This window comes from Argentina silus, assembly GCF_951799395.1.
Source record: "Argentina silus genome assembly, chromosome: 8".
In the NCBI taxonomy this organism is placed as follows: Eukaryota; Metazoa; Chordata; class Actinopteri; order Argentiniformes; family Argentinidae; genus Argentina; species Argentina silus.
Genome location: NC_139662.1, coordinates 2,596,984 through 2,609,820, shown reverse-complemented (window position 1 = coordinate 2,609,820; position 12,837 = coordinate 2,596,984). Strand labels below are relative to the sequence as shown.

Here is a 12,837-nt window from a genome sequence, read left to right as displayed (position 1 = left end):
TGCTGTTTTCTCTCTTTTTTTTACTTTATTTTTCTGTCCTCTCTGCTTTAAGAGAACAAGACAGAGTGAAAGAGAAACAGTTTTTTTTTAAAGAGCTTAAAAAGAAATTGTCGACAGCTTTAATTGAAGACAGAGATTGAGAGTGCGAGGCAAGGCACATAGAGAAAGCTGATCACGGTTTCCATAAACTGGACCAGGTTTTTTTTTGTGTGTGAGCACAGGTTTCCCCTCTCATGTATTCATTTATTTCAGTGTGTGTCTGTCTGTGTGCATGTGTTTGAGAGTTTATTTCTGTGTCTGTTTTTTGATGTTTTTGTGTGTAGAGTTTGTGAGTATGTGTTTTGTAAATGTGTGTGTGTGTGTGTGTGTGTGTGTGTGTGTATGTGTGTGTATGTGTGTGTGTGTGTGTGTGTATGTGTGTGTGTGTGTGTGTGTGTGTGTGTGTGTGTGTGTGTGTGTGTGTGTGTGTGCGTGCGTGCATGCAGTTAGCGACTGTTTAATGTGTTACCCAGTGCCTGTAGTATTTTTATTAGCATGTGTGTCTGTGTAAGTGGATACATGCTTGCATTCTGTTTGATTTGTATGCATGTGTAGAAAAGTGACCCATCCTTGACCTGCTTTTTCCACCTTATGACCACAACACTTGTGAGCAGGCGAGTATTGTCTTCCACCTTCTGAACAGCAGAGGCTGATGCCTGTGGACTGAGGTGTGTCTCTAAATCTGGGCTTAGTTTACTTGTCAGTTTATTGCGGTTGTCTCATAGCTGGGGGTGTCAGTAAAGGTTTTATACTTGTCCTGGCACAGGCTGCCAGGTTAACAGGTTCCACTTGTTACAGGCAGCGCCATGCTAGTGGACAGGTATGAAGGCACATTTAGTGCTGCATGATTTGACTATCGGAGAGCGATCAAACAGCTAGCTATCATCCATGTTTTCTTTTTGAACATGTCCCCTTTGATTAAAAGTGTGTGTGTGTGTGTGTGTGTGTGTTTTCCACAGTGCTTTGATATCTGGTCCCAGCGGCTGAATAAGCCTCTGTCCAGTTGAGGAAGCACAGGTAGCACTGTGAACTGTTCCTTTGCTGCCACGACTCTGCACCTGTACACTTTCTCTCTCCCTCTTTCTCTCTCTGGACCTTCCAGAAGTCCGGATACAAGGACATTTGGAAGGAGGCCTGTTTATGGCCCATGATGTCAGTGTATTCTGCCTCTCTGTCATATGGTCTCACTATCCTTTTGACTTCTGAGTCACATCTGGTGTATTTCTTTTGTTGTTGAAATCATCACTAAGACAGAATCATATCACTCTGCTCTTTCTCTCAGTGCTCCACCCATGGGTATTTTTCCTTGGAGAGATGGGGACACATCCACACAGAGTAGGTTTGAGTATGCAGTGCCTTTTGCATGCCATGTCAAGATGTGACAGGATTTTTTTTTTTTTTTGAGAATATAAAAGTAAATTGATACATAAGAGTTCATCTAGGCAGGTTATAATATCCCTATTTATAATATCACTATTTTATAGCTACACTTTCATGGCTTAGTGTGTTGCACATTATCAAAGAGTATTGTGGACTACAGCAGCCTGCTCACAGACATACCCAATATTTATTTTTGATGTCTCACGGACTACTAGTTAAGACATCCAGTGTCTGACTGGGGTGTACAGTAGCCTAGACCAGAAGAGCAAAGACAAAGGACTCTGCTGCAAGGTTTATTCTTTATTTATTAGGAGCAGTAGTGACACAGACAATTTCCCTACTCAAAATAAAAATGGGGAACACTTGAGTTGTAAGGTGGTTTGTGTCAATTAGGCTAGGTCTGTATTTAGCCTCTTCCAATCAATGATTCATGACAGTCAAATGCAAAAAACAAAAGGTGTCCAAAATGATAGTGGTGTATGTTTTTCTTTTCTTATTTGAGACACTATTCTACCACTGGTCATCAAGAGTACTATTCATATCAGGAAGAAATACTGTAAAAACACTACAAAAAAATACTCATGTTTCGATACTAATTGTGGAAAGCAAACTATGCAGGCAGGTTGTTAATCAATGTATCCAGTTGCATTAATTGGTGTTAGCCCAAAGAGAACAATACATTTCTCTCATGCTACCAGATGAAGGTTCAATGTTTTAGAATGTTGGGCTGTACAATCAATCAACAATCAAAACTGTTGTCTTTCTGGAATATGTAAAAAAACAAAAAAAAAATACATATATATATATATATATATATATATATATATATATATATATATATATATATAATATTCACTGCACACAGAGAAAGCTTGTTTGAACTGAAAACTACTTTCAAATAGGTAATTATTTTCCCAGGTTAACTCAAAATTGGGTTGTATTTGAGCATCAAAAGGAAGTACAAACTACTTAGCCAAAGATGCTGTATCCCTGTAAGATCTATCTTTCCACAGAACCTTTTTGTTAGGCATGACTTTGAGGCATAAATCTGGGAGTTGTTGATTCCTGTCTCTTTCAGGAATTTTTATAGCAATTAGGTCCAAGTGGTGGGGAGGGGTTGGACAGGTGGTTTTAGGGGAATGGGGGGGCTCCCCATCACTACTGTATAATTAAGAAGGAAACTATTTGCTCGCGATTTCCTGTGTCTATTTTTGCAGGTGTGCATGTCTAATTAAGTGTGGACATACTTCAAAGATCTGATCCTTCAAAGATCATTAAAATATATATTGCACGTACCTGTACATGTCTGTGTGCGTGCATGTCTGTGTCAAGTGCGTGCATGTGTGTGTGTGTGTGTGTGTGTGTGTGTGTGTGTTTGCGTGTGTTTGCTTGCTCACTCTTGCATGTGTGCCTGCTTGTCTTGGAGTGTAGCTCTGACTCCTGGGGCTAGAAGCAGAGATACTGACACCTATCCATTAGGCGTCACTTTTCACACACAAACTGATTGTTAGCTGTTAGCCCTCTGAACTGAGCAGAGCTGTAAATTCACAGTCACCAGCTCACTGCTTAATCACTCAAACAGTGTAAACGTATATGCTTATATGCTTATTATATATCCAATAATTACTGAATAACACAGGATGTGGTAGGCCTTATTCTAAATGTATTAGACCTTTTTTGGAATACCAACTGTAGCTTTCTGTTATCCTTTTACATATCGTCCCCTCTCTCTCTGTCTTGCTCCCCCATTCTCTCTCTCTCTCTCTCTCTCTCTCTCTCTCTCTCTCTCTCTCTCTCTCTCTTTCTCTCTCTCTGTCTCCTCCTCTTTCTTTTTCTCATCTCAAATGAGAAATAATGTTCCACCTCTCTTTGCTAAATCCCAATGGTGTGTTCTCTCTTGTGTATTCCTCAACCCTTTGGTGTCTCCATGTTAAGCACTCCAAAGAGTTCTCCCACATCATGGAAAGGAGCTGTCAGGATGACTTCATCTTGTCACGTAGTGTTTTATGTCACTGTGAATTCTCAGTCTTTCCATATTCTTTTGCACCGCAAGTGAAGACAATCTGTTCCCCGACCAAAATAGAAACAAGTTTTACATTTGGGCACTTGACTTGTGATGAGGTTGATTTATGGTTCTAGAAACAGAGTTGCTTAATGCACTCCCTCCAGTACATATCCAAAGACAATACAGTACACTACCTTTTGTAAATGACAAATGGTATATTCAGAGGGTAGTAGTTATTGTTATTGTAAGCAAAGTATTTCTCTGGAGTGCCAGGAGCAGGCCCATGTCAAACTAGTTTGAGCTGATGGAATGTGGGACTGTTTAGAGGGGGTGGCTCATCTGTCTGTCAGTCACTGAGAGCTATTTACAAGCTGTTGGTACAGAGACTCAGAGCTGTCAGTTTTAACTCTCCTATAAACTGTGTTGACGATATCTGTTTCACAGCCAATATTTGTCATGCCAACCACAAGCAAATTACAGTTTCATTATCCTGTTTCGTTATTGCATTTTCATGTTGACTTAATGTGGCCAATTGAGGCATTTTTAGAATGTGCTTTAGAAAAGTGTTTCCCATGGTTAATAGAATAGCTGTGTTTACTAGGTCTGGTTACTTATCCTTGTTTGGCTGTATTTATGACCCGTGATCAGAGTTACTTTACAGTGTTGTTGCTGCTGAATATAAATTAAACATGTTCTATACTGTTTTGTTCACTTTTTAGATATGGTGCATGGAAGACATGCATCATTGGGAACAATGAACATGAGTAGGCAAGTCTGTGTTGGAAAAGTAGAGAAGTCTTGATGATGGTGCCAAGCTTTCATTCCCTAGCTATATGGTAGATATTGGCTTAGATCATCTATCTGGAGGCTGGGATTTGAGTATTTCCAAAAGTCCCTCAGGTAAAGGTTTTGACTTGCCTGTCTGCCCATTTGATTGACAGTTGCCTTTCTATGAGTAGAGTTTTCTCCATGGCAAATGAAAAATGGTAGGAGCGTGTGTGTGTGTGTATGGGGGGGCGGTTGAGGAGAGCCACATTCAGTTATGTTTTTACAAACATAACTAGAAAAATAATAATAATAATAATAATAATAATAATAAAAAGTGCTGATTGGATACTGTTCTTAACATAACAAATCAAGTTCTGGCGTAAACTAGCTATTATGTTACCACAGAGAGTGAGGTATGACTGAAGAGAAAGTTGGTTTGTTTACTGAGAAACAGTAAACAAACACACAACAGCTATGGCACCCTGAAGCCTTGGAGTACAGTAGATACGCAGAGTAATCACCCGTGGTTTCTTCTGCTGAGTAAAAACCATCTCCTTGGGTTCTGTGGTGTACGGCTTCCTGAGGTGCTGTGATTTATTTGTTATGTTTCATTGCAGCACTTTATCGTCAGAGGGGTTCCATCACACCAGTTAAGGCACAATTGTTGTTTTGCTCACAGAGGATTTGATATCCTTTGTTTAACTGACATTTAATCTGTGGGAACAATTCTCTCTTTCTCTCTCTCACTCTTTCTCTCTCTCTCTCTCGCTCTCTCTCACTCACTCCATCTCTCTCTCTCTCTCTCTCTCTCTGCTGAAACCAAACTCCTCACTAAACAAGAGTAACTCAGTCTCTCTCTCTCTGCTTGCCTCATCGTGTTGCCTAACCTCAAAAACATAAATTGATTTCATTCACTACGTACTGTAGCACTTCTCTGGATTAGATCAATGTATTATGTCAAATGTAACCAATCTGTCTTGTTAAGCATGATAAAGTGCTGAGACGTTTGCTTACAGTATTTACAGACTAAAGCAAACTAAAATGCTACAGTGTACCTCCTGGGTACTAAAAGATGGATAGTCCCCACTCTGGTCCATATCCACACCAGCCGGCAGCCGGCTGCTTGCCCACACGCCTGCCTGCCCGCCTGCTGCCTCCTATGTGCCCCCCCAGGCTCAGGGGAAGTGGGGAGGCCCTCTATGCCCATTTGGGCCCGGGCTGAGGGGGGATGAGGTCACTCCAAATTCCCCATCTCCCCTTATAGCCCCAAACCACTGCGCCAAGCGGGCTCAGCCTACCACAGGACCCAGGCAGCCCGGACATAAAAAAACACAAATGGGTCTGTAAAAAAGCTGCTCGGCTGATGTGACTCATTAAAAAAACGCTGGCGCCAAGTCTTTTATTAATTCATTATTGTGTGTTTGGGGAGGGAGAAGGGATCAATTTTCAGTGGGTTCCTCTTTAAATGTTGCCCTGGTTATTTTCTTTCGTTCTTTCTTTCTTTCTTTCTTTCATTCTTTTTTTTTTTTTTGTTTCTCCCCCCCCCCACACACCACTCTCTCTCACCCTCTCTCTCCCTCATGCTTCAGCTGCTCACTAGTTTTCCTGCTGCTGCTTTGATAAAAGCCAAGGTAGCGACAGGTATTGAGATATGTGTGAATGCAGAAAGACACTTCACCAGTTGACTGATGTGCCTTCCTCCAGATCCCTGGGTTCAGGTACCTCTTCTTCCCAGCAGACTGTGGCGCTCAGAGCTGCCTCCACCAGCATCAGCCTGCTGGAAGGTTCACATGGATGGATTGATGTGGCGCTGTTTCTGTCTCCTCCAGACTTCCTCTGGGAATATGTGCAGCACATGCCTGCAGTGATGCCCTGTGCTGTAATCCTCTCTCTCTCTCTCCCCCAGCACTGGTAGACTGAACACACTGACTTTATGGGCCTAGGCCGAGTTCATGAGGCAGATACCCAAACAGGGCAAAGGCAGGCCAAGTCCACACATGCACACGCACACACATACAGACACACGCACACACGCACACTCACTCACTCACTCACTCTCACACACACACACACCGGAAACACACAGATTATGGGCCTGTGTTGTTAGGAGTTTTTGTTTTTCCAGTCTGGACATCTCCCATTAGGCCCACTGTGAAATCTTGAGTGATGTTCTTGTGTGTTGGCCACACTGGTGGAACGTCTCCACAGGGTCATGGCAATAGTTGTACAAGCAGCAGAGAGAGAGAGAGAGGGGGGGGGGGAGGGAGGGGGCTGATGGAGTGGAGAGTGGATGAGAAACAGTTGAAAGAGAGAGAGAGAGAGAGAGGGGGGCGGGGGGGGGGGGGTGGCAGTATGGCTGTGTTGGCAGTACGGGGGTGGGTGCCTATCGGCTGCTGCTCCTTCCTGAAACGTGGCCACCCGAGCCTGCCTGGGCTCTGGATGCACATGTGGAACAGTTTACTGTAATGGAACTCTAAATTAGTGGTGGTTTGAAGCTGCCTGCAGCAGTGGGGTGTAATTAACTGGCTCTGTTGAAAGAGAAAGAGCCAGAAAGAGAGAGAGGCAGAGAGGGGGACCATGTGTGTGTGTGTGTGCTTGCACATGTGTGTGTAACTGTGTTGGAGCGTGTGTGTGTGTGTGTGTGTGTGTGTGTGTGTGTGTGTGTGTGTGTGCGCATGTTTGTTTGTGTGCTTGTGTGTGTTTGTCATATGTGCGTGTGCGTGAGTGAGTGAGTGAGTGCGTATGTGGAAAGATTTTTCTCTTTCCTGGGCAGGGAGCCACCCCTTAGTGCCCCCCAGTGCCCAGACTCTGTCACTGTGCCTCAGTAGGTTTCACTCACTTCAGCAGTTCAGCAGTTCAGCCTCAGATCTTTTTTTCTTCTTTGTTTATACCGAATTCATTACCGAGATCTTTCCCTGCCTTTTTTTTCACAAGCCACAGCAGTTCCAAAAAAGCGTTGAATTCCTTGGCTCTGCTCTTTTTCAAAAACCACATTTCAAAAACAAGCCGCCTCACACCACTCTCTCATGTGAGTATATTAGACTTGAGTCTGACTTCAAGGAAAACAAAGTGTTAGAAATGGAGGAAGAGACATCAACAGTTAGGCGGGCAACTCTCTCCCTTCTGCCTCCCCCTCTCCCCCTCTCCCTCTCTCCTTCCCCCTCACCCCCCCCCCCCCCTCTCTCTCTGTACCTCATGGTTTGGACCCCGTGTCTGGGCCTCTGGTCCCGGGGGAGTGAGGCAGAGAGGCAGGCTGCTGTGTTAGGCTGGCAGCATGAACAGAGGAGCTCTTTATTGTGGAGTTCTGGTGATTTAAATCATATGGCATAGCCTGGAAATGCAAAAGTTTGGAAGCCTTTCAAAACTGCAGAAAAAAAGAGCTCCCTCTCTCTCTCTCTCTCTCACTCTCTCTCTTTCTTTTTCTCTCTTTTCCCCCCCTCCCACCCTCTCTCTTGTTCTCTCTCTCTCTCTTCCACTAACTTTTTCCAAACTACTCTATTATTTTCTTTCCCTCTACTTGGTTTTCTTTCTTTTTCTTCTACAACTCACTCCTTGGGTCTCACATCTCCATTTCTGTTGACTTCTGTCGCTTCTTCTCTTCCCCTCCACCCCACGTTTTGAACATACCTGTTTTTCAGTTGTTATGAAGTTTGCACATCCCTCTCAAATATTGTTTGGAATATGGATAATATTGGAATTTGATTTCCCAGAACTCCGAAGGATCCAACTTCAGAGTTGATGTAAAGTGAACTGTGTTTGTGGAATATGAGGATGATCTGGAAACAACTGATGTTATCATGATGGTGTGTGCCAACATTATCAAAAGTACTTATTCTCAAGCAATTGTGTAGACATATGATGACAATTTTCCTTTTTTGTGTTTTCTTAAAGGTACATCGTATGACTATTCTGAGGTGGAACCAATACTTTCCTCAACCAATCAGAACACTCAGTCCACACCCAGCCCTACATCCTGAGTACCTTAGGAGGAAGTGGAATTCCAAGTTTTCCGGAGAAGTCCAGGTGGTGTGAGTGAGACTCTATTAACCAGCGGCCTGAGAAGTCTGTCTGGAATACTACGCTACTGTGAGTCTCTGGGTGCTCTGTTACCATGGCTACCAACAGGGAACGACAGGTGGGCCACATGACGGGTTTCCCACCTGCTGTGTACCCATTTGCCTTCAACTCCATGAGAAGCCACTCCCCTTTCGACCTCCTGGCCAATAGCAGCCTGTTTGGGAGATTCGGCGCTGACCTTCCCAAAGAGATGGCTGCACTCTGTAAGTAAAGTTCATCTTTCGTATCGTCATCATCCCCTTTTTAATCCATGTCCACAGATACATCTCTGTGTGTGTGTGTGTCTGTCATGCACACACAGGTGTCTTTAATTGTTCCGCTTTTAAACATTTTCCATTTCAACTGTTACAATTACCCCGATGGACCCATTTCCTCTCTTTTTTTACACACAATTTTACGATTCTTAAATTTCATAAGGAAACCGCGCTCTTTAAATATCCACTTCATTATGTGTCATTTTGTGTAAATGGAAATCTAGGAATAGGAAGACAGAAACAAAGCAATGAAAAAAAAGAGGGGTTCCAGCAATAAGTTGATTATCTTTCCTCCTCCTTATTTATTGTTTTTTTCCCCTCTTTATGCAATGCTCTTACATGATGATGTGGTTGAGACCACATGCCCTGGCCTGTATTCTCCCTGGACCACCAAACAGCATTGAATGGTGGCTCCCCACAAGTCTGAAATTAGAGACAAAACAACATTCTTTCTACATGAGGAGATGAATGGTGTGAATGTCAAAGTATATGAAAATGCTAAAATGGGTTCTTTTGCAACTCAAAAGCTGTCTAGAGTCCATACATGGCCACAGGGGGCACTAGTGTATATTGAAGTGGGCAGATATAGAGAAAGAGGCATTTCTGGTTGATTTATAGCCTTTCTCTATAACAGAATACCTGTCTGAAAGTTAAACATTGATACCAAGTTATATACAAAAAAACCAAGCAATTTCAGTTGGTAATTTTCTCTTGTTGTATAATGAGCTTGAGAGGGTTTTTGATTTGTTGTTTAGTGTAATGGCTGGACTCTTAACTAACTCTCTGAACAGGATGTCAGAGTGGGGTGCCTTAATGGGTCTGTGTCTGATTCACACAGAAGAGGTACGTAGTGTGTGTGTGTGTGTGTGGGTGGGTTGGGTGGGTGGGTGGGGGTGTGTGTGTGTGTGTTTGTGGCGGTATGAGAATAGGAGCGTTTTCATTGAGGGTAGGATAAGGCTTGGGGTAAAGGTAAGCCTAAGTTATTTGAAATCGTATCTGGGTGCTAAGGGAAGGGGGGGGGATTGGGTGTGGGTGGCAACAGCTGAGTAAAAGCCTACTGTATGAGCCCCCCTACCTCTGTGTGCAGTCCTCCTCTCTCTCCCCACAGCATGCCTGAGCACCTCCCCAGCCTTTCAGACGTCAATCAGTACCTCCCCCCACCGCTGCCCACCTAATCCTTAAGGTATTTTCACAGAACCAGAGAGAGAGAGAGTGAAAAAGGAGGAGAGAAAGAGAGCACCCGGGGGTAATGTCCTAGTGTGGTGGAATCCAAGAACACTCCCTGCTAGGAAAACACACACACACACACACACACACACACACACACACACACACACACACACACACACACACACTCTCTCTCTCTCTCTCATACACACAGCCTCTCTGTCTCACTTTCATGTAGAAATTAAAAACACACCTCTCATGCACCAAATCTCCTTAAAGGGATAGTGCGACATTTTGGCAATTAAGCCCTTTTTTCTACTTTACCAGAGTCAGTGCATTTTCTCGGGTTTATGCTGGCAAGTGTTTAAAGCAAGTATCAAAGGACTTGTAAGCACAAGCAATCCCATGTATTTGTTGTTCATACACTGATGGACAAATGACACAACCATATTGGAAATTGACATATCAACACTAGCAGTAGTATCATTCACTAGGGTTATGGAGTACATAGCTGTGTTGGGGGCTTAAATGGGGCCGGGGTTAAGGTTTAATTTGGGATCACAGAGTCACAATTAGCCCTAACCTAAGTCTAAGGATATAGATTGACATTCCTTTCAGACAGGCGTGTTACAAGTTGTTTTACTGACACACTCCCTTTCCTCGGTTTTTAAACGTTTAGTGCTGAAAACAAAGGCCTTCAAACATTCCACGGGTCCTGTTTGTATTCTCCAGGAGTTGGCTTAACAGGCCCTCTTATTGTTGTCAGAGCTGTCTGTAGGCTAGACTGAGAAAATACCTTCCACATAATGGGAGAGGCTCGCAGGGGAGGTTGGTTGGTTGTGTGTCTTGTTAAAAGTCCTGCATTCTTGCCCGGCTTGGAGCTCCATGCGTAATTGCTGTGAGAAAGGTAGCCAGGGTCACGCCTACCTTTGTTTGGTGTGCACGCAGACAGCTATGCCGACAGGTCGGTGCACCTCCCACGGTGGCAGTGTTGGCACAGGTGGTTTGGAAATACCTGTTTTCCACAGAGAGACAGGAGAGACAGGAGAGAGAGAGAGAGAGAGAGAGAGAGACAGAGAGAGAGAGAGAGAGGGGGGGGGAGAGAGAGAGAGACAGAGAGAGAGACAGAGAGAGAGACAGAGAGAGAGAGAGAGAGAGAGGGGGGGGGGGAGAGAGAGAGAGAGGGAGAGAGAGAGAAAGGGTATTCTGGGTTGCGCTTGTAGTTATAGTTGTCGATGTATTATTCTTACTGAAGATATTGTAGCTGCCTATAAGTGTCGCCTTTATGTCCTCTGGAGGCCAAGATGTGTGTGTGTGTGTGTGTGTGAGAGGAACAGTCTATGTGCAGTGTATGTGTGTCCCCATGACAGCGCTTGACGGCTACGTACGCAGCAGAGGCTTTTATCAGTTGATCCCTGCCATTATCTGAACCCTTCAAACAAACAGTTGGAAGCCCATTACCACCACTTACTACGTGATAACATCTGCACTGAGCCTTAAAACACTTCTGTAAGCTTTCACCAATCAGAGCTGGAGGTCTGGCTACCATACCCAGGGAGAGGGATGTTTTGAAAAGCTAGTAGGTCATTTCCTTTCATCCACATGGATCGGACCGAAAGGTAAAGACCCTCTTTATGGCCTTCCTTTGCATTCAGACAATATGTTTACCCCTATGGAAGAGGTAGACGCCCATTAATGTCAACCATGGAAGTCTAAGCTGTGTTTTTTTTATGCCAGCTCATAGAATAATAAGCATTGTATTAATAGAATGGAATGAACTGCTTGTTCCAACTTGTCTCAAAGCCCCTCTGTCTGCTCTTTGCTGCCTCCAATGGAGTAAGATGGTACAACCAGCTTGTTTATGCAAGAGCATGTACACACACACACACACACACACACACACACACACACACACACACACACACACACACACACACACACACACACAGACCACCAAGTCAAGAAGGCTGTGAATGACCTAAATGTTCCAACAAAAAAGAAAAAATCTTCATGCAGAGTGACATAATTAAAAACACCCATACGGTTGCATTCTTAAACACACACACACACACACTCACTCACTCACACACACACACACACACACACACACTCACTCACTCACACACACACACACACACACACACACAACGAGGTCATGTTGGCTTAGGGAGCTCAGGGAGTTATGAAAATGACCCATTTTGGTGGGAAGTGGTATGAGACTGCATGGAAAAAGGAACGTTAAAACAAGCAGGAAAAACATAGCAGGGAAAATGAGCATTTCTGTAGAGGAGGGGGGAGCAGAGCACAAACAGTGCATTGTACCTAATTATTTATTTTTATAAAACTGGAGTTGAAGTGTTGGGTTTCAACCCGGCCCTCGACTGGAGAGTGTGTGTGTGTGTGTGTGTGTGTGCGTGTGTGTGCGTGTGTGTGTGTGTGTGTGTGTGTGTGTGTGTGTGTGTGTGTGTGTGTGTGTGTGTGTGTGTGTGTGTGTGTGTGTGTGTGTGTGTGTGTGTACGTGCGTGTGTGCATGCGTGTCGGTTAGAGAGGAGGGAGGGAGATGGGGAAAGAAAGAGAGAGTGAGCTATGTATGGATATGAAAATGTAATAGCCAATTACACTCCACTTCCTTCCAGGCACAAACAATCTCCCATTTCCACCTTTGTTTCCATGTACTCTTAACCAGAACTGAGGTCACGGCTGCTGTGAAAACCGTCCTTGTGAAAGGCCCTCGGAAGCAGAAAAGTTACAGGTTGTTTATTTATGACTTGTTAAAAAGCTGAAACCAATCCGTCTCTAGCCACTGTTGATCCAGTCATTTATATAACACAGTGTGATCCATAGGGCATGCAGAATTACCACTGGTTACTCCTACGTGAGTACAAATAAAGAGATTGTAAAAAAAAAAAAACAGCCACAGAGCAACACATTGAAACACGACTTATAATCTAGCCTATGGAAGCCGTATAGATAGGATTGATCAGGGACGCCAGCTCTGGCTGTCTAGCTGCATTGTCTGAATGTGTTTTCTATGAGCTGTCCTATTTGGCTAGTGGATGGGTTCATCACTGTGACTAGAGCCTCTTATGGCTTTGATAAACAGTGCTGCAGCGTCTGCCATCCCAGCTCTTTCATCTCCCTGGGCGA

General features: G+C 44.0%; 1 protein-coding gene across 1 annotated transcript in view; it reads left to right on the top strand.

The window, feature by feature from the left end:
• Positions 1-12,837, top strand: part of rarga (retinoic acid receptor gamma a) — a 38,427-nt gene that overhangs the window by 200 nt on the left and 25,390 nt on the right. The window contains exon 2 of the mRNA XM_083674984.1: positions 8,084-8,472. Coding sequence (XP_083531110.1) covers positions 8,304-8,472 — 169 coding nt within the window. The 5' untranslated portion in view covers positions 8,084-8,303. The remainder of the gene's footprint in view (positions 1-8,083; positions 8,473-12,837) is intronic.